The 26,527-nt window shown below is 49.2% G+C and overlaps 1 protein-coding gene across 2 annotated transcripts in view; it reads left to right on the top strand.

Annotated features, from left to right (window-relative positions):
- Positions 1–23,817, top strand: part of RAB30 (RAB30, member RAS oncogene family) — a 53,714-nt gene extending 29,897 nt beyond the window's left edge. The window contains exons 1-5 of one of the 2 annotated variants that reach the window (XM_063325441.1): positions 5,639–5,776; positions 6,010–6,110; positions 7,577–7,660; positions 12,468–12,651; positions 15,155–23,817. In XM_063325441.1, coding sequence (XP_063181511.1) covers positions 6,018–6,110; positions 7,577–7,660; positions 12,468–12,651; positions 15,155–15,405 — 612 coding nt within the window. In that variant the 5' untranslated portion in view covers positions 5,639–5,776; positions 6,010–6,017 and the 3' untranslated portion in view covers positions 15,406–23,817. Of the gene's footprint in view, positions 1–5,638; positions 5,777–6,009; positions 6,111–7,576; positions 7,661–12,467; positions 12,652–15,154 lie in introns of those variants that run through there. The other variant, XM_063325430.1, reaches the window with a different exon arrangement.
- Positions 23,818–26,527: the final 2,710 nt, after the last annotated feature.

Below are 26,527 nucleotides of genomic sequence, written 5' to 3'. Positions count from 1 at the left end.
GTGGTGTTCCCCAGGGCTCAGTACTGGGGCCAGTTGTGTTTAATATCTTTATCAACAGTGTGGATGAGGGGATGGAGTGCACCCTCAGTAAGTTTGCAGATGACACCAAGTTGGACGGGAGTGTTGATCTGCTTGAGGGTAGGTTGGCTCTGCAGAGGGATCTGGACAGGCTGGATCAATGGGCCAAGGCCAGTGGTGTGAGGTTCAACAAGGGCAAGTGCCGGGTCCTGCACTTGGGTCACACCAACCCCATGGACGCTACAGGCTTGGGGCAGAGTGGCTGGAGAGCTGCCTGGTGGAAAAGGACCTGGGGGTGTTGGTCAACAGCCGGCTGAATATGAGCCAGCAGTGTGCCCAGGTGGCCGAGAAGGCCAACAGCATCCTGGCCTGTGTCAGGAACAGTGTGGCCAGCAGGACTGGGGCAGTGACCGTTCCCCTGCCCTGGGCACTGGTGAGGCCCCACTTTGAGGGCTGTGTCCAGTTTTGGGCCCCTCACCACAAAAAAGACATTGAGGAGCTGGCGCGTGTCCAGAGAAGGGCAACGGAGCTGGTGAGGGGTCTGGAGCACAAGTCTGGTGAGGAGCGGCTGAGGGAGCTGGGGGGGTTCAGCCTGGAGAAGAGGAGGCTGAGGGGAGACCTTCTCGCTCTCTGCAGCTCCCTGAAAGGAGGGGGTAGAGAGGTGGGAGTCAGTCTCTTCTCTCAAGTAGCAAGTGTTAGGATGAGAGGAAACGGCCTTAAGTTGTGCCAGGGGAGGTTTAAATTGGATATTAGGAAGAAATTTTACGCTGAAAGGGTTGTCAAGCATTGGACCAGGCTGCCCAGGGCAGTGGTGGAGTCACCATCCCTGGAGGGATTTAAAAGATGTGCAGATGTGGTGTTGAAGGACATGGTTTAGTGGTGGACCTGGCAGTGTTAGGTTTATGGTTACTTTATGTATGTTACATTATGTACTTAATGATCTTAAGGGTCTTTTCCAATCTAAGTGATTCTATGATTCGATCGCCACGCACGTGCCTGCGCTGCCTGGCTGCACTAAGCCTGCTCTGATTTGACCTGTTCTGATTTGAGGACAGTGCTCCCCTAACCATGGCTCGTAAGCAGGACGAGCCCACAAAGCCTTCTGATGCTTCTTCAGGCTACGGGAAATTAAAACCCATGGGTGAGACTGGTGGGGAGAGAAGGTGATGCCATGATGTGCCATGGACTCCAGTTGTCACCTGGCTCTATGGGGATGTGAACTGCTGCCCCATGACTCCTGCACCTCTAACTCAGAAGAGGACTGAGATACCGTGGAGGCTTAGAAACAACAGGTTATTTCTATTTTGTTCTTCGCTATAAAGTCAAGGTGTCAAAACATTCTTTTAGACATGAAAGGTTTTTGGCTTCAGACAAAGGCTGTCTGTCGTGTTTCCTGAGCATGTGTTATCTTGTGACCTTCAGGAGGGTAAAAACAGGCAGAGGTTGGCACACCATGCGGTTGACTGAGAAAGGTTTGCTCTTTTGAAGTATCCCACTCCCCTTTTGGATCCATGAGACAAAACAATCGGGGCAAAATCATGATTGTAGAGCCTGCTCTGATTATGGCTAGAGGTGAAAAGTTTTCCTCAAGCGAAGGAGTCGAGAGAAGTTGCAGAGATTTCTGTATCAGCTATAAATCTCACTCACGCTTGCTGGTGGTTTTGTGTGAAGACTGGTGCTGGTGTAAAAGCTGTTGAGGCACCGGCAGAATAGTGGCTTCATCCATTTGAAGGAGAACTTGATCACTCCAAAGTCATACGTGTCTCACGGGTAATATCTGAACCTTTGCGTTGTGTTTCTGCCACATAGTTGGCGCCCAAAGAGGTTGAGCATGGCACGGTCAGAGCAGGTCAGAGATGAAGAGGAATTCTCTGTGCCTGCCCAAACCGTATGGGTGAAAAAACACTGCAAAAAGATAAAATAATCGGTTCACGTGATGGTAAATACTGTCAAGTAAACCAAAGTGGATCAAGAAAAACTGAGGGGAATGGAGCAGATGCAGGGAGGGGAATGTAGGGGAATAAACTAAAACATACCTGGATAGCTTATTCCCTGAAGCATGTATTTCCTGTGGATAAACTCCTTGCCTTGTGGCGAACGGCAGAAGCAGGTGGGAGCGCGTCTTTCTCCTCCACCGGCTGTCCTGCTGTCGCGCCTCTACAGGCAGGGCAGAGCCCACGGCAAGGTGACAGAGAGGACCGAGTCCTGCTGCCCGCGCTACGGGAGTTTCTGGCGGACAAGACGCCGGGAGGAGCGGGAAGGCCTGGTGCGTGTCTGGATTAGCAGCAGTGCTGGCTGCACGGGGAAGGCAGCCCACGGCTCCTGCACCTCCTTCTTCAGGCGTCTCCATGGGATCTGGAGCTTGTTTGTACCTGCTTGCATGGCGGGAAGGAGGGGTGAAAGCCCCTGGCCCCTCTGCTTTTGTTTTGGGTGGGTCTCACCGCTCTTCTGGTTGAATTGGAATTATTAATCGAAAAATACCAAAAGTGTTTACTGCGCTGTCTTGCCCCAAGTGAAGAGAACCAGCTAAGCCTAAAACATGTCCTTCTGTCCTTGGACTGCGTTCCTGCTGATGGACCACCTCTTGGGGTGGCTGCCCCGCTTCGATTTACCCCTCCTGGCCCCGGGTTCTTGCCCACAGTGACTGTGCGTGGGGCTGTGGGATGGAGTGGAGCAGAGCAGCGACCCAAATGAAATAAAATCCTGCAAAACTGGTCCCCCGCGAGGCGGGTGGGAACAGCCCAGGGGGGTCGTGAGCCACAGGGGCTGGATAGGGCGCGAGCTTTATAAGCCACCCCTGGGAAAACCAGCTGTGAAACCCAGTTTTCTGCCCTGCTGCCAGCCTCAGGCTCTGCTCCCGTTTCATCTCATGACAGGGCACGTCTCTGCCGTGGCCAGCCCTGTTTGTGATTTAAACAAGTGTGGTGAGGGGCGGCTGCGGCATGGACCGGCATCCCGTCCCCTGCCCTTGCTGCAGGGCCTCGTCTCCGCCAAAGGGTGGGACAGGCAGCTGCGGCTCTGACACCTTCAACAGGGCTGCAAGGCAGAGCTGCGCGTCTGCAAACACAAGAAAACAGAAAGAGAAGAAAAAAGAAAAAAAAGCCAAATCCCCAAACCAAAAACAAGCAAACAATGTTGCGCTCTGCATTTTTTTTTTTTTTTTTTTTAAGCATATAATTCAAAGTGTGATGTATTACTGAGATGCGCGTTCCCGGAGCCGGGCAGAGGCTGAGACACATCTTCCCTGGGGAGAGGGAGGGTCGCGTGAGCCTGAGTCAGCAGCAAAGGTCACTTGGCCGAAAGGCTCGGCTTGCAGAAGTAGGAGATTTCGTAACGGCAGCTGATGCCATGTTTCTGTGCTGAGCGCTGACGGCGTGGTAGGTCGGTGTGTGTGCGCACGTCAGAGGGAGAAACGCCAGTTTTGGTGAACAGGCGAATGACAGGGCAGCGCCGGTCAACCTCGCCTGCCCGCTCCGCCTCCCAAATCGCTTCTCTCTCTCCCTTGCTGCTCGGCCCCTCGCTTTCTCCCCTGCCGTGCCCCCACTTCTTGCGTCTCTTCAGTTCTGGCATTTAATCTCATCATCGTGTTGTGTTTGGTTTTTTTTTTATGGCCTTGGCTCGTCTTCCAGTTCCCATTTGGGGTCATTATCACATACGATTAGTCTTGGAGCCTAATGAAGGGAATCAGACATAACTCTAGGGTATGTCTGAGCCATTTAGCGTTTCTGAGCTCAAAGATCTGCAGAGGAAGTTTATTTTTAAGCTTCCTGAGAAGATAAATTTGAACGTTGGATTGTTTAGGGTACAAGTAATAGAACTGAAATCCCTCTAGGAGGGAGCAGTGCCCTCCTGTACTTGAAGCGTCCCAGGGATAATTATCCAGTGCCGAGTCAGTCTCGTTAGTCTTGAAATAGCTTTTACTGGATGATCACATTTTTCTTCATGTTGGCTAGTATGAAAGCTTGAAAGCGTACATTAACATTTAGCCTCCATTGTGAGAACGCTGTCAACACGTTGTTAATGCTGTTGTTACCCAGGGCCTGGGAAAGCCAGGCATGGAGATACACAACGATTACACAAAATAACAACCTTAGAAAATAAAGAAGGGCGCTTTTGGAGGCTGCTCTTTAGGGTCCCACTCCTTCACTATATTAAGGGATAGCAGGGAGCCGCAAGGTCTTGCGTGTGGGAGCAAGGCGACGTTCGAGCATCCTCAGGGCAGCTCCAGCTGCTGCTGGTTGGTGGCACATCCAGGGCTCCGTAGCTCCAGCTCAGCAAAGCAGCAGTAGGGCAAGTGCCAGGCTGTGTCACTGGCCCAGGCGAAGTGACATGTCTGTGTCGTGACTCAGCCGTGCCCCTGCCTAACCATCTGCTGACGTGATGCGCATCATTAGTCACTAATTGGTGTGGTTACCCTTTTTTTAGGCTGCTGGAAAGGCCAAGGTTCGCGTAGCCGTGAAGCAGCTGAGTCAGTCTTCAGCCTGTTTTGCTTTCAGGTCCGCCGGGCTCTGGGTGGTGCGTGGAGAGCCATTTCGGTGTGCCCTGCCAGGCAGGCCCAGACTGTCACCTCTGTAAAAACCCTCTAAGCAGCCTGGGTCTCTGCTGAGGATAGCAACTTCGTAATAATCTTTTTTTCAATTCCGTCCCCCCCCGTCTCCTACACTTCCCATCTTTGGCTCTCTCTTCCCATCCAGTGCCCACCCTATAGGTACCGGTGGGTTAGGTGCTGACGCTCAGCTATCGCCTCACTCCGTATCTCAACTGATGGCTTGTAAATCTGTCTCCTCACTGGCGTCTCTTATGCCATTACTCCAGACCAGTCTTGAGGACAGGTCTTTGACGCCACGTAAAATCCCTGGATCCTCCTGGACACGGGGCTGGGACACTGCCCCTCTGCTCTCCCTCGTCTGTGGGTTTTTCTGTCTGCCCCAAATCTCCAACCGAGTCTCTTCTGCCTGTTGTTACTTTTCTCAAAGGTTACAGACCCCTCCTCTGGTCAGGGTGTTGGCAGCACCCCGGGGTGCGCTGGAGAGGGAGGTGTGGATTCTCATCCCTTGCTCAGCCACGGCAAACTACGCTTAGCTGTTCAGCCCTCCCCGTACTTCGAGTGGCCTTAAGGAAGCCCCGTAGGTCTTCCCTCGTGTAGGCAGCTCTGCCCGTCCCTGTGACGCTGCTGAAACATCACTCTACGTCCTGCCAAGGAGGATGGACTTGGCGAGGGGGGGGATGTGTGCTGGGTACCCCCCAGGCTCCTCTGTTCACTTCCCACTTGAGCTTTACACCAAGCAAGCTATCCTCACAAAACTAAAGAAAACTATAATAGTAGTAGCAATATTTGTAATAGCATCTATTATTTCTTCTTTTTTAAAGACCTCTCTTAATGTGCTCCAGCCAAACTGGCGCCCCGCTCCCCACTGCGATTGCAGCAAACGAGCTCTTTCTGCCTTTAAGGCAAACGCTGCTGCTTTTGTTTTTAAATTATTTTCATTTCCCCATCTGTTCTGCCCTCATGTGTGCCCCAGCCCCGCTCTGCGGGTACCCAGAGGAGGAGCCTGGGGGGCGTTCTGGGTGTTGCCTTAACAGAAATAAATCACACGATCCCCTCGGACAAGGTGGCAAAGTCCGCGCTGTCCTTTGGAGCTGACGTGGTTAAAAGCGAAACAAACATGTGGGGAAATGTAGGAAACGGTGGCTCGGGCTCGTTCGGAGCATCGCTCTGAAAGCGGAAAACCAGCATCTCTAATTCCTGGGCAGCCAGGTGAGATGCTGTGAAAGGTGAAATGCGGCCACGGTTTCGCAGCAGGCGACGCTGAACTACGTGGATGCCCCGTCTCGGGGCGGGAAGGGCTCTTCTCCCTTATCTGAGGAGCCACACGCGTGCCAGGAGACCTTTGTCCTGAATATTTGGAGGAATAAAGTTCAGCAGGAATAAAAGGGCATTTCCCCACCGCCTCGGTTCATGTCGTGTCGCGTTCTCTCTCTCTCTTGCAGCTGCGTAAATGAGTATGGAAGATTATGATTTCCTCTTCAAAATTGTTTTAATTGGCAACGCCGGTGTGGGGAAGACCTGCTTAGTCCGTCGCTTCACTCAGGTAAGGTTGGCCGCCCCTTGGACGTGGGATGTCGGGGTGGGGACAGCATGGGGATGGGAGCGTGGAGCCCGTGGCTGTGCACTGAGGGATTCGCTGGCATTCCAGCTCCGAAGCAATTTGTTGTCCGCGCTTTGGGTTGCATGCATCACCTACAGCAACGTGCTGGCACAACCAGCACACGTGTATCTAGTGCTGTACTTAGCCCTGTTGGGCATCCTGTGTTGGAGAAAACTCGTCCCTCACCAAAGATGGAAAGTCCTCTCTGAAAGCCGCTGGGATTTGGAGGCTCTCTGGACCAGTTATAAGGACCACCAGATCTCCTGGCGTGGTCCCTTGTGCCTCCTACTCCCCATCCTTCCTGCTGCTGCACAAAGCTCTCCCTCTTATTTGTCATTAGTAGATAATTAAATAATCTGGGTCCTGGGCTGTCAGTCTGGTGTCTTCTGTTGAAAACCAAACCTTTTCTTGTGGCAGAAAAACAGGGAAAGGACCAGGCTTCTGTGATCCAGGGCAAGAGAAGGTTTTGCATGATGCACTATAAAGCATAAGTTGCGGGGGTTTTGTTGCACTCTTCACTAGGAATTGTCACCAATTTTCCCTCTCACTGGTAATTTTAGTTTTAAAGCCCTGGTGATGTTAAACACTCTCCAACCACACGTGACAGCCAGTGGCAATGAAGCTACTCGGCCCCAAAAGGGTTAACCGCAAAAAATCTGTGTCCGCTTCTGCTGCTTGTGCTTTGGCAGCGCACCTGCTATAGGGGATGGATGTGCCCCCAAATCAACATGGCTTTGTAGACCTAGGCACCAGAAATTAAAAAGCTCGGTTTACTATTTTATTGGTTTTTTTACAGTTTGCTGTTGCTCCTTTCTGATGGTGCTGCAATCAAGGGCACCAGTATCATGGCAGCCCTTGCCATTGCTGTGGCACTGGTAGTGTCTGGCCCCTGCTTCACCCCCGAAATGCTGTGCAGGGATGTGCCCCTGGTGCTGGGAGCTGCCAGAAACGCCTTTCCCCGCCATGGCCTGTGGTGGAGGGGAGAGGGAAGGCGTGAGGTTGCAGGAGCAAAGGCGTCTCATCCCACGCTCACACCTCTTTCAAGGCATTGGGAAGTAGGATGGAGGGTCCTCGTCTACCCTTCCCCTTCCTCTTCCAACTGCACAGAAGCAGAAGGGCTTTTCCCCTCTCTTTTTCCCTCTGTGCATCCTCCTCCTCTTCTGTTTTCCCACCGTAACTCAACGACTTGCTACATGACTAGGGATGTGTTGGCAGGGAAAGCACTGTGGGGTTGAATTGTGGTAACCTTTGTGCTGGGGAGATCTCATGTTTTCCTCTCTAAATGCGGTGGAAATAAGTGTCCTGGGAAGGGCACAAGAGAGGAATAGTTTTGGGGTTGGAAAAAGGTGAGGACTGGCCCCCAGAACGCGCAACAGAAATTTGCTTAATGAAACTCTGTTTTCTTTCAGGGGCTTTTCCCGCCGGGTCAAGGAGCCACGATTGGGGTTGACTTCATGATTAAAACTGTGGAGATAAATGGTGAAAAAGTAAAGGTAGGAGCCCGATCGTTTTTGGCATGAACTCGTGTGGTAGTACCATAGCTGAGGTTTCTCACTGCTGGAAGGCCTGTGGGCACATGGGGAAGCCCAGGGCTACGTGACATGGCTCAGGCGATGCTGGGTCTAACACAGCGTCCCCCTCTCCACAATTACCATCAGAATCGTAACAGTGAACAAATTCTAAGGGAGAAAATGGAAAGGGGAGGTCTTGCAAAACTCTATCCTTGCTTAGGAGACACTGAGATTGTGCCTGGCTGGGGGTTGAGGAAGCGCCAAGAAGCGCTTCAGCGCAATCTCTGCTCACGGCATTTCTGGTAAGCAGAAATCTGTTGCATTCCCACGGGGATGTGCTCGGTGAAGGTCTTCCGTGAGCTCCCAAGACAGCTGTTGCAGAGAGCAGGCTTTTGGACTTGGGTGGTTCTGCACAACAATGGCTTATCTTCTACTTCTGCCAAGTTATGGAGTTGGGAGAAGTGGAGATGGTCACAATACTACCACTACGGTCAATGGGTTGAAGTGAGAAGGGCAATGTCTGCATTATTAACTCTTTCACCTTCCAAAATAGAGTGGTTGTAACCAAACTGCTGCTGGAAAACTGTCCTTGTCCTGCGCCAACTCCCAAACTGAACCTGACCATCACTTGGCAGAGAACTGCTTTGTCTGGGTCAAAACACACCAGGGACTGATCTCATGCTTTAATGGGATACGTGGTTGGGTTCCAGCACCCAGAGATGCTGGCTGGCGCCGTTCTGCTCGTTAGTAGAGACTTCACTAGAGCTACTGTGGTGTCTGAGCGGTGGGAGAAGAGTATTGTTGTCTGAGTCTTTAATGTCAAGGTGGCCAGGGTCCCTGAGCTGCTCCTGGAATTACTCTTCTTGCATTAAATCCAGTGGCATCAAAGTGAAAAACAGCGGTTTTCCCCTTGCTGACTTCATCAAATCCAATAGTGAGCAAATGGGAGAGCGGCAGCAGCGTGACAGCGGATGGATGTGACATTGAGACCCGTTTTTTAGCTCGTGTAGGTGATGGATGGAAACAGTGGGCTTTTGCGGATTTTCATCCCTGGGATTTTTGTTAACCTGTATTTCAGCACAGAGGGTTTCTAAGAAAAAGATCAGGTGGTATGTTCCTAAGTTTAGGACAGATTTTAAAAGCCATGATCATGTCAGCAGGCTGCCACCCTGCTGCGTGAGGAGCTGTACAAACCGGTGGCAAGTGATTGTCCCCGACCAGAAGACCGTCCAGCCCGAGCAGGTGAAAAACAAGAGGTGTAAATACCTTCACCTGATAAAGACCGAGTTAATGTTCAGCACATTGCTGTTCAAGGGGGACAGAGCAGCAGGCAGCGAGGATCGCGTGTAGCCCCCGTGCTGTCGGTGCTTAGTTTGATGGTTGCGATGCTCGTTAGCAGACATCTGGCGTAGCGGGGTTGGCCAGGACACGGGTGCTGCTTGTCCAGGCTCCTCGGACAGCAGAGACGCTTCTTTCTGACAAAACCAGCTCTAGTGGAGCAGCTCAGAGGATCTAAACTGGTAAATGGCTTAAGTACTACATTGAAGGTGGAATTCATTTTTTCTCCTGTATACCTGGCTTAAACCAGCTGTCTCAAGATTGTCCTGGTCAATGGAGGGCGAAAAGCAATCTCTGAGGAAGGTTCCATCCATCTCAGACTCCTCTCCTTTCCAAGCATCTGGTTCCCTGTCAAGTACAGGTGGAGCCTTGAGAACGTCGCTTATATCCGAGCTCTGGTTTTTGGACAGGTGAACTCACCCTAAGGATTTATCTGAGTTTAACTTGCTGTTCCCATGACATAATCCTGTGTTAAGACTAGCTTGGGCTGAGGATGCAAGCTCCTTAGGGGGGACAGTTGGGAGCAGTCATGCCAACATGGGCTATCCCAAGGGCAAGGGTGGTTCGGGGAAGCTCTACAAGCTAAAGGAAAACTTGTCAGCGTGGTAGGTCCCTGCTGGCCTGCGAGTGTCTGATGAATGCACAGGCGTCCACCCCAGCAGCTCTCCTAATCACCCTGGGGCTGGCTTGTGTTTCACAGAGCCTTAGCGAGTGGTGGCTGGTGTACCAGCCATATTTCATGTAGCAAACAGTCATAGAACCACAGAACGGTTCAGGTTGGAAGGGACCTTAAAGATCATCTAGTTCCACCCCCTGCCCTGGGCAGGGACACCTCCCACCAGCCCAGGCTGCTCCAAGCCCCGTCCAGCCTGGCCTTGAACCCCTCCAGGGATGGGGCAGCCACAGCTTCTCTGGGCACCCTGGGCCAGGGGCTCACCGCCCTCAGAGTCAAAAATTTCTTCCTAATATCTAATCTAAATCTCCCCTCCTCCAGTTTGAAACCATTGCTCCTCATCCCATCGCTACACCCCCTGATGAAGGGTCCCTCCCCAGCTTTCCTGTAGGCCCCCTTTAGGGACTGGAAGGCTGCTGTAAGATCTCAGCTATTAAATCAAAGTCCCTCTCCTGACCCCACCAGTGAAGTAAACTGGAGTTGCTGGAGCTCGGCCACAATGACCAAGCTTGGGAGGAAGCTTAGTACGATACGTTTGGGCATTCGAATGAGCCTTCCAGCATCTGGAATGGAATCTGAGTGGATTCCTTCAGGGAGTAAAGCTGAAACTCTTTTTGAGTAAGCACTGCTAGTGAGAATAAACATTTAATGAGGGCAAAAAGCGGGAATGAGCCAGAGCACAGAGCAATAAAAATGACATCTCAGTCAAACGAGGCGCTTTGCCGCCTGTTAGCTCATGTCACAGTGCCTGAGCCGCGACGCCGCTCCCGGGCTGGGCAGCATCTCCCGCACGTCTGCTGGGATCCAGGATGAGAGAGCAGGGCCGATTGCCGAAAAAGTTTTCAGACTTGAAAATCAATGATAGATTTCTGTGGGAAAAACACTTCCCAGCCTTCAGAACTGCGTTTGAAAGTCAGTGGAGAGGGACTTGCTAGCGTGAAGGCCTGTATGAGTGGCTACTCAAGCTCGCTGAGAGATGAGCTGAGGCAGCGCTGTGCATTGAGGGGGCTTTTGATCTGCCCGGCCTTTCCTGACGAAACCAAAAATACGTACAGCACCCGTACTAAGAGGCTACGCAAATTCGAGCCAAGCAGGTAGCAGTTATCGTGCTGGTCCAAGCTAAACATCCTCCGCGCTGCCAGTAGAGGGCTGGGCTGTACGCACCTGTGACCTTATTGCATTTGGTGGGAACGCTCGTGTTCATGAAGCTAAACGTAGGTGCAAGTGTTGGGGAAGCGGGAGGCATCAGGAAGACTCACGGCTGCAGCCAGTAAGAAACCCCCTCCCCAGCAAAATGCCTCTTGCTTTCCATGTCCGATATATTACAGCGGTGGAAGAACACATTCACATCAAGTTTTTATCAGCTTGGGGATCTTCTCGATAAATGTGAAACACATAGAAGCTGGCGTTAACCAGCAGACCAATCAGTAAATGTTTTTCCTGGGAAATAGCTGAGCAACGACAAAATTGTCTGTATTTTTCCATCTGCGGGAGTTTGGAGGCCGTTCTGTTTTAACGGGGATGTGCTCGTTATCTCGCGAATTTCACGTGCAAGTAATTTCACTCATGGTTTTGTGTATCATTTAGCTACACGTGCCACATTCAGCCCTTTAAATACAGCTATGCCAAGAGACGAAGCACAAAGGTTCCCAGGAACTGTGAGCCAGCCACAAATTACTTTCCCTGCAAAAAACGTGCTTTTTCAAATCATACTCTATGTCTGAAAGCTGCTACTGGGAGCTCTCATTTCAGACTAACACGTTTATGACGAGTAGCTGGCGTAGTTCGACTTTGGAACTGGGCAAGAATAAGGTTTTCTCTGTTACGGGCTGCTGAATATACGGAAAAAATCTCAAATACTTTACCTTTTTCTTCCCAAAGTACACAGGATTCTGGCTGGAAATCGCCCTTTCACATATTTAATTCCAGGGAGGGGTGTTTTGAAAAAATAAAAGCTGAAGCAGAGAAGTACTCTTTTATGTTGAAATGTCTTAATTTTGGGTGTTTGTTTCTTTGACTGCCCTTTTGAAGAATTGAGGTTTTGGTGACCCACCAAAAACTGTCAGATGGTCGAATTATAAAAACAGTACGAGTTCAGTTTGTATTGGGAAATGTATGTTGTCTTCCTGGACCCAGAGGGTTTGGAAAACGCTCGTGACCTCTTGGGTATAGTTAAGGATGCATCAACCAGTGCTACGCGTCGGGAAGGCAGGCAGCGAGCAACTGGGTGAGACGGCTGAAGTTGGGGAGAGGAAACTTGATGGAGTCCTCGGATCAGCCTTCAGCTGAGCTCCTTGTTCAGTCCTGGGGTTTCCACCCACCAGCCCATCATCTGAGGATAACTATAACTAGCTTTGGGAGCGAGAGGAGAGGCTTTCTTATTTCTTCTTGGGATGGATGCTGCTGTTGGCTGGACTTCAAGGGCAGGAGAAGTGAATTTCTCCCTCCAGTGCCTGCGTCGTAGCTCCAGACCAGCAGCTTTGTCCACGGCAGAGGGAGATGCTAGAAGTCACATGAAAGCCTGCAGACCTGCGGCTTCCAGGAGCCGTCGGCCGCGGTGCCAGCTGACTTTGTGCCTTGCATTTCAATCCACGAGTGCAGGAAAGGAAACAAAAAATGCTGGGGGAGGGGAAGCCAAAGGGGAGAGGAGCTAAGTGCTTTCCCAGCATTGGTTTTACCCTGAAGGAGTTTTTTTAGGTCAAAGCAGTGCTGCTATCAAATAAAAAAGTTAATTTTTTTTTTTTCCCCTTTTACCACCCTTCCTTGTTATGCCAAAAGCTGCAGATCTGGGACACGGCAGGACAAGAGCGATTCCGGTCCATCACGCAGAGTTACTATCGCAGCGCGAACGCGTTAATCTTGACCTACGACATCACCTGCGAAGAATCCTTCCGGTGTCTCCCCGAGTGGCTGCGAGAAATCGAGCAATATGCCAGCAACAAGGTCATAACCGTGCTCGTGGGTAAGCGCCGATCGTCCCTAGCGGGGTGCGATGAGGGGGTGAGCTGTGCGTGTCGAGGGGTTGGTGGCAGTGGGAGGTGTTAGCAGTTGGAAAACGTGACACCTGTGGGAACTGGTGGTGCAGGATGCTCGAACTGGTGCAGCAGATCTTGTTGCCAACCAGTTGTAACCGCAGGTGGGCACAGGGTGCAGCCGGTGCCTTACGCTCACTGCTTGGACCATTCCTTCTGCAAACAACCCCAAGTTGCTGATAGTGATGTTCAGGGCACCACAGGCACTTCTTGAAGTGTGGTCATGTCACAGGTCTAAGGCTATTGCACGCAGAGGTGGATACTTCATAGAATCACAGAATCTTCATGGTTGGAAAGGACCTTTGAGATCATCGAGTCCAACCAAACAACCTACAGTCTCTGCCACTAGAGCATGCCCTGAAGTGCCACATCCAGACGTTTCTTAAACACCTCTAGGGATGGTGACTCAACCCCCTCCCTGGGCAGGCTGTCCCAGTGCCTGACCACTCCTGCAGTAAAGTAATTCTTCCGAATATCTAACCTAAACCTCCCCTGCCGCAACTTCAGACCATTTCCTCTGGTCCTGTCATTATTCACCTGGGAGAATAAACTTCCCACCAGTTGGTCCCAGATGGGACTCAAGCGTTGATGGGGCGGCCACCACCTGAGCTAAGAATAGAGCCGTCTCCCTTGTGACTTCAGCTCAGGTCTCCACAGATAAACCAGGATCTGCTCAGTGAGGGTTGTCTGCAGGTTGCTCTGCCCCATAGCTGTGGGACGACTGGAGCCTTGCCTCGAGGGGGTCAGGATCTGCGAACCAGGTCAGGATGTGATGGTTGTGTGGATCATACATTCGCAGGTGGGACAGAGCTGGGAAACTGGATATTTCTGTACAAATTTTAGGGAAACTAAAAATAAACAACTGAATGTTATGTTAATCTGTAGAGCTTCAGCTCAAGCTAAAGCAGACCTCAGGCCATCTGTCTGCCGCCAGCAAGGTGAAGGCTGTTTTGGCTTCCCTCTGCTTTTCCACCCTCTGCTTTCAGCATCCGATAGTTAGGATTTGGCTTTTAAAGGCCCAAGGATACGTAAAGAACAACGGAAAAAGAACTTGGGGAAAGCCAGAAAGTTTAATACTGCAGAGTCATTATCTACTTTAATAGTTTGCTGTTTAAAAGACAGCTCTAGAGGACTGTAAAATGTGTTTAAGGTGTCTTTAAAAATCTTCTGAGCTCTACGTGGCCCAGGGGTGTTGCAAGTGAGCATTGGGATAAAAGGAGCTTCCACACAAGAAACTCATTACACTCCATAAGAAGGGTATGGCATGTGTACGAATGGTGCAGAAATAATTACCATGTGACTAACAAATGTAAACATTCATTTTTTTTTTAAGGGAACATTAATTCAAGGCCAGGCTGGACGGGGCTGGGAGCAGCCTGGGCTGGTGGGAGGTGTCCCTGCCCAGGGCAGGGGGTGGCACTAGATGATTTTTAAGGTCCCTTCCAACCCCAACCATTCTACGATTAACTTAAATTATCAGCATCTACAGCACAAAATATGAATGATAACAGCCATAATCCACACTTTGAAGATAGTGACATCATAAACCACTTGTGTTGAGCGATAATTTGTTTAGAAAGGTAACTGCGGGTCCAGGAAACTGCTTTATCAGGAAAGAAAGGGGATCTGAGACGAGAGGAGGGCAAGGAGATGTGGCTCCCCGGTGGAAGCGCAGTCTTCTCCTCCCACTGGTTCTCAGAAAATCGCTGGCAGAAGCGAGGCCACTGAACCTGCCGAGACCATGGACACGGCCCCCTGTTATCACGGTTCCTAGTCTGTTATCTTCTTCGTAAGATTCATTTATGGCAAAAACCATCTTTGAAGTGCAGCGGCCGGTAATAGGGTGTAATCATATCAGACGCTCGCTTGAGGCATTAATCAACTCTGCTAAATGGCGCTCTCTGAAGGAAGGGGCTGGTTTCTCGCCTGACCTCGCTCTGCGAGCGCTCCCCACGCCTGAACAGCCGAGTCCTTCATGGGCATATTGAAATAGGAAGGCAGCCTTCCACACCAGGCTTCTCTTAAAGCTTCTAATGACATGAGAAATAGCGCGTTTAGTGTCTCACACGCTGTAATTGACATTTTAAGTGCTCCTCAGAGAAAGAACAGGAGAATTTTCACTAGATATTAAAATGGAAGTCCTTTAATGTCTGTTGTTAGCAGCAGACAGATGCACTGGTGCTAAATTAAAGCGAACTGACTTGGATGTTCACAGGGCATGTTCCGTTAAATGAGCTGATATTAAATGAAGTCGGTCACGTGTATCAGGGAATCCACTATTTGGAGGGCAGAGCAAGCACTGAGAGTTTCACGTGAAACCACTGTCCATACGCGTAATACAACACCCAGCTCTTCTTTATCCCTGATCAACTTCTGGTTCTCTTGTTTTGGAAGTCAAATTAATTGCCTTTCTAAAATCTTTTATCAATGCAGGTAATAAGATTGATTTAGCTGATAAGAGGGAAGTCTCCCAGCAAAGAGCTGCAGAGTTTTCCGAAGCACAGGACATGTACTATCTGGAAACCTCAGCAAAAGAATCGGATAATGTGGAAAAACTCTTCCTGGACTTGGCCTGCCGGTTGATCAGCGAGGCACGACAGAACACCCTTGTGAACAATGTCTCCTCCCCCTTACCAGGAGAGGGGAAAAGTATCAGCTACTTGACTTGCTGTAATTTTAATTAAAAAGCTGGCATGGGATTTATTTTTTTCCCCCTTCTGCCATGGGCCTAGAGGATTTTTTTTTTTTTCTGGAATTTATCTCCTTGAAGGGAATTCCTGCAACTTTGACGCATCTGACTGACCCTCAGTCAGGTTGCAGGCTGGGAAGCACGGCAGGCTGACGGCTCCAGCTGCATGGCAACGTAGCAGAATATAACACGGTTTAAATTTCATTTTTCTTGCAGTCTCTGGAGCAGGGTTAGCAAAAGGAGGGTCGCACAATTGCTTCGTGCAATGCAGAACGTGAGCTATTGCCTGTCCTGTGGGAGACTAGAGCGGCCTCTCTTGAAGAAGATATTGAAGAGATGGAGATCTCACAGAACAATGGGTTTGGTCATTTTTAAATGAAAAAAAAAAAAAATCAAAACCCCAACAATGAACACTGAGCCTGGACTACACTGGCCATCCTTTGGGCTGCCAGCCAGTGAGCTCTTAGGACATGTACATAGTGTCTGCCCGCGCGTCGTCATGGAGGACTCCAGTGTTTGAAATAGTGTTATGTCTCTCATCTACAGGCACTTTCATGAACATGAAATTAAAAAAAAGTTACGTATATCAACATTTTCAAGACTTAAGAAGACATGGATACAGCTCAGTTGCTCCCTTTGGTGCTAGCAGTTCGACAAATATTCCGTAGACCAAACGTAGTCTTACTACATCATTGTCCTCTGAATGTGTAACTTAGACTGGTTAGGAAAAAAACACTAATAAGCACTCTTCATAAAAATAAAAAAGAAATAAATCTCGTTACCTCTTTTTCTAGGCCTGAACATAGAGGGAAAGGACTGTGCTGCTTTGATATCCGACATAGGATGAAAAGACCTTCCAGAAATAAAAAAAAAAATAAAAAATTAACTGTTCCTCCTCTAATTAGTGATGTCCTAATGTGAAAAATGAGCCTTGGGAAAGGTTATTGGTGGAGCTGGGAAAAAGCACACCAGATGTGACCAAAATCTTGTGCGTCGTGGATCGTGTACAAGGGTTCAAAGAGAGCACGGTTCGGCGCGGCGGTCTGCAATGCGTCCGGCTTAAAAATAAAGCTTGTAGATACGGTTCTTGTTGAAAGGCAGGCAGGCGTACCATTTGGTAGAGGGTTTTTGGTTTGTGTTTTTTTTCTTTTTAATGCGAAGTGGAAATAGCGAGGGGTTGCAAGTGGTATCGTTCTGTGTCTGACCCCGCCAGCCCTCGCCGTGTGGAACTGCTCTCCGAGATGCTCTTGAAGGTATCTTCTTGGCATCCCGTCCCTCTGCTAGAGTAGCTTTCAGGTTCAGGGCTGTGGAGTCATTTAATTTACGTGATGCTTTGTACTCTTACTGCCAGACTCCAGTGTCCGTGTAACTGTTTGGGCAATTGCTGTCTACAAAACCCCCTGAAGTGGAAGCGCTATGGCGTTTGCGATGTTTTTACACCTCTAGTGCCATATGCAAATAATACATCGCACATCTACACATTGACCTTAAAGCGAATCTGGAAGATAGTGATTGCGCACACGAAAAATGATTTTTTAGAAGTTTGAGTTCAGTTTACCTAATCTGGATAAGTCTCTCCTGGCAATTACATGGCTGTGCTACGCTGGAATTTAGAGTTAATCAATTTAATATTATTTGGCATGTACTGAAGATTATAACAGAGCTTTTGTATTGACATAAAAAGCTGTCAGTAGGCACTTCTTGAAAAGAATAACAATTAAAAAAAAAAAAAGGCTTTTTAAAATGCTTTTTTTCACATTTTCCTGGAAAGACTTCTTTGGGCGGTATCATGTTGTGCCTTTGATCTGTAACGGGGAGCTGACTCTGTGTCAGAGAGTGGGGATCGGTGTCTCATAGCGCCATTCTTAATGTTTTCTTGCTATTTTTTAGGTCACTTTCTTTGGTTATAACTAGTGGTAAAAAGGAGGACGTAGATGTTGTGGTGCAAGGCTTGTTTGTCATTTAGGTAACCCTTAGCAAAGAGCTTCTGTAAGTGTGAGCTGTTGAGGGACGTGTCACCTGCTGCGCTGGCCTGTACTGCTCCCTTTCAGTCTCTGCTCATGGTGTGATCCCGAGGATTTAGAAATCTGTGGGACTCGGTGGCTTCTGCTGTGCGGGAGCGTGTGGTGCAGCCTGTGCTGAAGAGCGCTGTCTGTCTCGAGCGTTCCCCAAATTGCCCGATGCAGCCCGATTTGAGCTCGAGAAGACCACCCGACTCCGAGACAGCTGATTCTGCACAGCTTTTAGGTAGTTGTTTAGAGCAAGGCTCGGGGTGTTACGTGTAAGGTAACGCTCAAGTTAAAAATCAATACTACATATATTTAATTTGTAAAAGCTCTTACTTTCCAGAGGCTGGACTTGTCAGCCTGTAATTGATAACAAGTAGGGCAGGGCTGACTGAGTTCATCGAGGAGGAAGGAGACTGCCCACTAAAATACCCGTGGGTTCCTCAGCCTGATTTCCAAAAGCATCAAAGCTGGGCAGGTACTTTTCATTCCTGCTGAATACCACTATAAATGCATTTTAGAGCGCTTCTTGCATCTTTTCTGGAGGTTGAACTCATGACTGAACAAGCTGAGCTGGTCAAACAGCAGAACCTGCTAACTTGATTTTCACGGATTTTCACTTCGAGGTTTCTAGGCGGCCAAATCCCTTTTACCAGTGTTTTCCTAACCTGTAGGTGACTATTTTGGAGACTAGCTGCCTACTAGCAACCTCCGAGCATTGCTTCCTTTTGTTGCTAGCAAATCTCCTCCGCGTACGGACTCTGTCTCCACACAGCGCTGGGCTGGTGCAGCGGGGTGGAGTGCCGCGGTTGGGCTGACGTTACAGTGAAGTGTCTGACTTCCCCAGGGACAAATCGGAACTGATTCCTTTCAAGGTTTATTCTGCGTAGACTTAAAAAGTTGAAAGGAAATAATGGTGTATGTGCAACGTTTTATAAGCCAAAGCTGTAGTTTGAAACGCGCCTCTTCTTCGGCAGTTAACACACACAGAAGAAGAACTGGCATTTTATTGTAGTAACTCCTTTGCAGGAGTTATTCTTGTACACCTTCAGATCCCTCTCTAGTGCGTACAACCCACCTCTCCTTGTAGCATTGAGGGCTTATCTTCTCTTCTACAGTCTTGAAGGCTTCTCGACCAGAAGAGCTTTATTAACTGCTAATGACAACTTAGTGGTGCAGCACAGTGATCAAAGTCTTGAAAAACAAAAGGAGATTAAAAAAACCCCAACAAACAAATATCCGACAGTCATCTTTCCAGCAATGGCCAACACCTGGCTAGATGAGTGGATTTTTGAGAACTGTCAGTAAAAGCCGTGTGATGCCTGCTGGGTTGAGCGTCCAAAATGGGGCCAAATTTGTCTGGAAATGTTCTCTACTAGCACGAGAGCAAGGCATTGCTTTTAGTGTCGTTGCTAGATTTTGATGTGTTTTCAGGGTGATACGCTCACAGCCATGGGCTAATCTTGGGTCAGTATTAATTTCTACAGCAGTCCCATATTGAGACCTTTTCTTCAAATTTTTTTAACACACTGAGCAGCTCTGAGCAGAAGCCAGTGTTGGATGGTCAACAAATGTTCGCTTTATGTAGAAAACCTGTTTGCAGAGATTTGTAAAAACATCCCCTGGAAACTGAATGGTCTAAACTCGTGTTTTCCAGTTCAGCCAGTGACTCGGTCAGGCTGATCTCCAGTAAACCACCAAATGTCCTGTGCTTCAGATCGCTGTGGGGGAAGTACTCGCTGGGATTTTGGGTCGGGTGTTTACGCTGCAAGTTTGCTGGGACAAGCCATGACCCCCTTCTGTTCCCATTTGTGTTCTCCATCAGAGAAAAGTGATAGGGGGGAAAAAAAAAAGCAATCCCTGCAGGTCAAAGAGTTACGGTGGGAAAAGCGAATTTATGAACTCTATAAAGGAGGAGACACAGGGTGCCTCTTCCTGCCTCTAGCAGTGAAGTGCTGATGTGATCTACAGGTAAGTTGAGCAGGCGGTCAGGTGCGTGTTTGTGCTGAATGCCAAATGCCTTTGTCATCGTTGTTTAATGCAAGCTACGTGACAAATTGTCAGGCAAGACGCTTTGGTCTTTGCTGTAGAACACGTGAAGCAGCCCTTAAAATCTGTCAGCCTGCTGGTGCTGCTTGTCGTTTTGGGAATAGCGGTGTCGGTAGCGGTTGGCTCCTGCGAGCCTGGGCCCAGCTGGTAATGGCGACTGGGTTCCTTCAGCACCAGTAATAACGGCAGCAGGCTGCGGCTGGCACAGGGGACGGCGATTTGAGAAGAGGGAAGGTTGGAATGAGCGCTGCAGAAGCACGGTGGGTGCACGCGCGTGGGACAACAGCCTTTCCCGAGCTTTTGCTGACAAGGGATGCAATTAGTTATAGTCAGACCCACTGGGTTTCGCCTGATTCGTTATCCCCGAGGACTGCGGTTTGTTCAGCGGCTTTTCCGCTTGTCTTCTCCCTTCAGTGCGAAGAGCTGTCTGTAAATCAGGCTGAGGTGTCGAGCTGGCATGATTTCTGTAGTCAGAGACTCAATTCAGTTGGAAAACAGGTGAAACTCTCCAGCTATTGCAACAGGCTGAGCATACGCGCAGGATACGCCGTCTTTCGGGGACCTGTGGTGCCATCGCGGTCGGATGTGGCTGGAGACACTGCCACGGAACCCTCTCCTGGCTGTGGGGCAGACTGAGGGCTAGAGCCCCTCGGGCAAGGGGAAAGATGACTGCGGGGAGCAGAAAATGCAAAGTAAAGGGATGGTTCTACTCAGGATGTCCTCAATCCAAGCCTCTTTTTTTTTTTTTTTTTTTTTTTCTAAAAATGCATCTATGACTTAGACTTGCCTTACTCTGGATTTTAGTAAGGAGTGCTCTGAATTTGAGCCTCATCTGAGATCCTTCTGCGTTCTGTTGCTTTTGGTATCAAAGTACCCAATATCCTTCTAAGTGTTGCTCCTACCACCAGAGCCTTTTTTGAGCTTATTCAGTTAGAAAAGGTGTTTCTAGAGGACACTTTGTGAATTCCTAGTGAGCAAGTATGGAAACTCTCCAAAATGTTGATGTACATAAGGGCTCACCAGAAAACCCACTGGAGCCAAAGGGAATACGCTAATCGATTCTAGTAGTGAAAACCCCGTGGAAGATGTTATATCAACATTTCTTTTCCTCCGTTTATAAACTTTATTTGCTTATCTGAACAAAGTTGGCACTTGACACCACCCTTTTTCCTTGCATCAAGTTCGTCCTCTTGTCGCTGTGGGTAATAATTGTTCTAGTTACTGTTCACAAGCAGCAAAGGATCATCATTTTGAAGGACATTCTTGGCGTCTTCTGGTGATGCATGAGGGGGAGGCACTCACTTGATGTCCTACAAGTGACTAGTGCATCCTGAGCAAAGCGGCCTCAGCTGGGACCGGTCAAGTCTCTGAAACGTGACCATTCACTGGAGCTGTAGCTGAACGTACTGTAAAGGTTACAGATCTCGCCTTTGCCTCAGTTCAGGATTTATCTTGGCCGGGAAAGCGGGGAACAGGGTGATGATCATGCTGACCATGATGCAAGGCTCCCAAAGTAGCCCGCTGCCTTTCCCTGCCTTACCTCGCTAATCACCACCTCGCTGAACTGACCCAAAGGCTCCTTCGCTGTACTGTACTATATCCAGCCGAGGCAGATTGCCGGCTGTCATCACCCGTGGATGCCATCGCACCCTTTCCCCTTATGTGAATGAGCTGTAACTTGAACCAGAAGGAAAAACTATGCCGTGTGAGTTGAGGGTGTTTGGATTTTTCCAAGTGGGAGCCACAGATCCAGAAAAAGACCCTCATCTCTCATGCTTGCCCCTCCCAATACAGTCAACTGGGTAACTGGGGAAAGATAACCCAGATATAGCGGAAACTGAGATGGCAACGAGTGTTAAGTTAGGCTGTAGGTGTTGTCAGTGAAAAAGCAGACTGGTTTTAAGCCAAGGTTAAATGAGCTCAGCTCGAGATGAGCTCAGCTCATCTGTCTGGATAAACAGGAGCTGGTGGTTCTGTGCTCGGAGCCTGTCTCTGTTTTCACCTTAATAACTAGCTATCAGCACTTCCTGGACGTGATCGCGTTTGTTGAACCAGTTATCCTTTTCCAGTAAGCTCCCAAGATAATTTTAGCTCCGGTTAGTGCTACAATTAAACTCAAGCAGATGCCGCCTTTGCTTTTGCCACTACTGCTTATCTTGGGGCAGCGTTCCCAAGGACGTGTGCGCTTGTGAGTGCACCGGGGTGATGTCCCCGCCGAGCGTCTTCTGGAGTCCGGCCCTGGTCCACAGGCATGTGACATGGCCCAAACCTGTGTCAGTCACATTTTCAGCTGTGCGTGGTTCCCTGGGGGAGAGGGGATGTTAAAAGTACTCTTATGCTTTCGTGGGCAATCATCAAGAAGTCTGGTGTCACATGAATTCAAACCTCAGAGCTTTCCAAAGCTTACTGATTCCTGCAGTACCTTCCATCCATGAGTCTGCTCCTCGCCAATACTGCTCACGCCTCAAGCGCTCAGACTGGGCATCATCACACGAGCCACGGGGATCTGACTCCTGCTTTAGCTAGAAGGAAGAGCAGCCACAGCTCATCATCTGCGCCACCTCGAGTTTCTTACTGTGAACATAAACCTAACTAATTGGATAAGCCCATTAGCAGGCAAGGCATCCTGTGCGGGACGTTTCTTAGGGGACCAACACAAGAGATTCGGGTGTTAAGAATCGGTGGGGGTTCGGTGCGACGAGTAACGCTCCAGTGGGCCGGTGGATGCTGCTCTCCGTCCAGGGAGACTCCCAGCCCCGTGGAGGGGGAGAGCCCTTCTGGGCTGCTGCTCGGGTGGCGGTGTGAGTGTCTCTGAGGGTCTGGGTGGCATCACTGGCACAAGCTTTAGTAAATGTAAGGGCCGCTGTGTCCCCAGCAGGCGAGCCCTTTACGGAGGGGGAGGCGGAGGAGAGGCGGGTGCTGTTTTGGCATTTTAATGGAGTGAGAATAAAATGTTTGGTCTACGGCAAGGAGAGCTGCCGGGGTTTCAGGCACTGCCATTGCCTCCGCTCTTGCAGACTGCCTGGAAGAAAGCCTTACCGCTGGCCCCCGCGTACAGGCAGCACGGAAAGGGAAAAACTAACTTCCGAAGCCACCGTTTGGGGGGAGAAAAGGCCGTCTAACGAGCGCGGGGAGGGAGCCCAGCGCTTGTTGCTGCGCTGGTTTGGAGCGACAAGTATATTAGAGAAGTAGTTTAAAACGTGCCGTGGTTTTTAGCATAATCAGATGCGCTGCAGATATGTCACATCCATTTGATTTCCCACAGCTGTTTACAAAAGGGAAAAAAGAAAAAAACCGAAAGCCCCTGAGCTGGGAGCAGCTGCAGTCACTCAGCTGTCAATATGGGACACGGCTCTTTCTGCTCCGCTTTTATTTCCGCTTCACTCCGTTCTGCTGCACGTATTTGGCTGTTTTGTGAATTCGCAGATCATGAGATTTATTTTTTTTTTTTTTTCCAAACTGCCTTTGATCTATACAGAAGGACTCACCCAGCTCTCATTTGAATTCATTAATACTTTGAGTAGGCATTTTAATTTTATGTTTACTGGCTTGTTTCCCTTTGTAACGTTATCTAACTGTCAAGTTCGTCGTGCTCTGCATTACCTTTAGGTTTTTGAGTTTAAAATGTTTCCTGAAGGCTATGATCATTTTTAGAGATGTTATAAAGGCATCTTCATTTCCTCAGGAGAAAACCTGAATTACTCTCAGCTTTAATTACTAGCAAATCAATATTGAAGCACGTGATTTTTTTTTTTTTTACAGCATGAACAAAGTATGTTTTATGCCATCAACTGTAGTTTGAATTGTAGTTTAAAAACCTGCTTAAGCACGAAAAGCAGCATTTTGTTTGCAACTTCTGTGCCAGGGAAGTCACAGCATTCAAGGAATTCCCTGGGTTGGAGTTTTTCCCACAAAGATCTGCTGTCTTTTCCCCAGCAATTGTGAATTTAGCACAATGTACAGGATTTTAGCAAGAACCCCGATTCCTAAACACGCGGCCAGAAGGATGAGCAGAGGATGTGTTTCTTGTTGGCCAAGCACAAGCATTTCAGTGGAGAAAATGCACTAGAGCCGGTCAGACGGTTGCTCTCGAGCTGCTGGGGCAGCGCTGCCTTCGGGAAGGGTCTCGGTGTTAGCAAATCGCCAAACTGTGAACCACGGACTGTCAGAAGCATTCGGCTCGTCTGTTTTTTAAGTTCCTGTTGTCAAGTGTGGTACAGTGGGGTTGCGAAAGGAAGGTATTTTGGATGACCAGGATGATGAATGTATGACGCTTCATGTTTATTCGTAATGTCCTTTTTATACTTAGAAATTGCTTACATATGTATCTGTATGTAAATAAATGTTTAATCCTTTCCACTTGGGGCTTAAAGTGTTTGGTTTGTTTGTTTTTGTGATTGGCACCGCAAAGCAAAGTTGCCTTAAGAATACGTACAGGAGAGGTTCGCTTGACATGATTTAATATCAGACCGACAAATGAATGGCTACTAAGGCTTTTCTGCTTGGGTTGAGCATACCAAGGCTCTCGCAGTATTGGGTCCTCATCAGAAGATCAAAAGTAGAGCTGCTGTCCGTGGGAGCCGTGTCCTTTTGCACTAGAGGAGAAGAAATTTATTTTTTTTTCCCAGAACTCGAGTTAACAGCAATGTGTGAATGTCAAAGAAATGCCTTCATCAGTCACTAGAGGGTGGTCTTTGACAGAGGGAGCCTCTCCGTTCACCGCCATTGCAAACCCGTAGCTGGATAAGCTCTTGTCCTACCAGGATGCTTGGGTTGTCTTAGATGAGGGTGACATTTAGATGTTTCGGTTGAATTTATTTGTCGTCGCAGTGCCTTTTTTTGATGCTAGTTCTTCTCTTCAGCCTTCAACTTGCTCCTTTCATGCTCACAGAAGACTGCCTCTTCCCAAGGATGTTCCCTCACGTCCTGCCTTTCTGGGGGCCCAGAGTCCTTTTGGGAAAGGTCTCCCATTTTAAGCCTGTAGTCTTTTGGTCAATACATGAAGTTTGTGCTCTGACTCATTCTGGGGATCAGGTTTCCTCCCCTGTGCTCTGCTCCACATCAAAGATGACTTCTGCTAACACTTATACTGAGAAATGAGCTGTGAAGCTTGAAGACATCAAGTGTCTTTTATTGCCTCCTCCACTGACCTTGAAGCTCCTTCTTTGGTAAATGTCTGACATGAGGGCTGGGCCATCTGCTCCCTGTTCCCCAGGAAGCTGGCGGTTTGAGTCGGCGATAAAACAGAGAGGTATTTGGAGAGGGGAAAAAGTCCCTGCATGCTTCTACGTAGGAACTGGGCAACGGGAAGGAAAGAAAACACCGTTAAGGTTCCGACAGCTTGGGAATGGAGTATTTACTGAAAGAGAGGATGGCTGGAGTGTGTTGCCTGTGGGGGTGACAGCTGGATAAGCCAGACCAAGCTCTTCCTCCTGCCTGCAGTGCTGTGTCTAGCTCTGGGGCCCCCAACATAAGGAGGACATGGACCTGTTGGAGCGGGGCCAGAGGAGGCCACGAAGATGCTGGGAGGGCTGGAGCCCCTCTTGCTATGGGGACAGGCTGAGAGAGCTGGGGGGGGTTCAGCCTGGAGAAGAGAAGGCTCCGGGGAGACCTCAGAGCCCCTTCCAGTACCTGAAGGGGGCCTACAGGAAAGCTGGGGAGGGACTTTTTAAAAGGGCATGTAGTGATAGGATGAGGGGTAATTGCTTCAAACTGGAAGAGGGGAGATTTAGACTACATATTAGGAAGAAATCTTTCACTCTGAGGTGGTGAGCCCCTGGCCCAGGCTGCCCAGAGAAGCTGTGGCTGCCCCATCCCTGGAGGGGTTCAAGGCCAGGCTGGACGGGGCTGGGAGCAGCCTGGGCTGGTGGGAGGTGTCCCTGCCTTGGACTGGAGTTGGAACCAGGTGATCTTGAAGGCCCCTCCCAACCCAACCCAATCTATGATTCTATGAAAGGTAACGGCAGGTGAAGAGTGGCAGCTCTTCTGCGAGAGAAGCATGTAACTGGTGGGATGTGCAACCTTCTCCTCCTTGTTCAGCCGGTGCAGCAGCAAGGACACAGCCCGTGCCAGGCTTTGCCCTGGGTGAAAGGATTGTAGGAGCACAAAGGCCCCCTGCAAAAAGGCAACAAACTGCCCAGGGGAAGGAATACAAGACTGATGGTCTACAGGAGCAAACCCAAGGCAGCTTAGTGCCCCTTCTCTAACTTCTCATGTCCAAAGTCTTCCTACCAAGCACCTGGGAAGCTGTGCCCAGAAGATGTCATCTTGCTGACAGGGCCCTGTCACACAACACTACTTTTTTTGGTCTCGCTACGCGTGCAGTCCTCTCGCGCAAAGCCCAGGAGCGCTGAGTGCCCGGCGTTAATTTCAGTGGTACCGTACAGACAGTCCTACCTAATTTAAAATCTAGGCTTGATTTATGGTTTTCTATGCATAGGGAATCAACCATAAACCCGGTATGCATTTTCAGGAGTTTTACTACCTCCAGAATTAAACATGCTGAGCTTGATTCTTTTTATACAAGCTTATAACTATAATCACATCAGCTTGCACCGAAGCTATCGCTTACTACAGTATGCGGCTGAATTCCCCGCTGAATAAACTCGCTCATGCTGGACAAAACATTTCATGTCAAGACGCTGTCAGGTATAAGATGTAGACGTTCTGGCAGTGTTTCATTGCCAGCCTCGTCAAGTCTCCCGAGTATCACTTGGTTCCTGTCTAACCCCCATGATAAAGCGGGTGTTCGTCCAGTTCATCACAAGGGAGTGCTTAAAGAGCCAGCGATACCACAGTCTCGGATTATGTGGGAAGCTGCAGGAGAAACAACCGGTTTCAAGCTGTATTTGTTTGAGCACTGATGTCTTAAGACCCTTTCAATATTGCCTTCCCTGTGCTCAGTGACCTGTCTGTGAGTAATGCTCTCTTTCCCTTTAGTGCTGCTCCATAAGCTATAGAGTTACCATTTCCAGGCAGGCTACAGATCTTACTCCTTGTCCACTTGGCCCTAACGCAGACTCACAAAGCAGCATTTTATTGGCAGTAAGTGAAATCTGTTGA

This window comes from Chroicocephalus ridibundus, chromosome 1 (genome assembly GCF_963924245.1).
Source record: "Chroicocephalus ridibundus chromosome 1, bChrRid1.1, whole genome shotgun sequence".
NCBI lineage: Eukaryota > Metazoa > Chordata > Aves > Charadriiformes > Laridae > Chroicocephalus > Chroicocephalus ridibundus.
The sequence above is the reverse complement of the archived record's forward strand: the minus strand, read 5'-3'. Positions and strand labels throughout refer to the sequence as shown.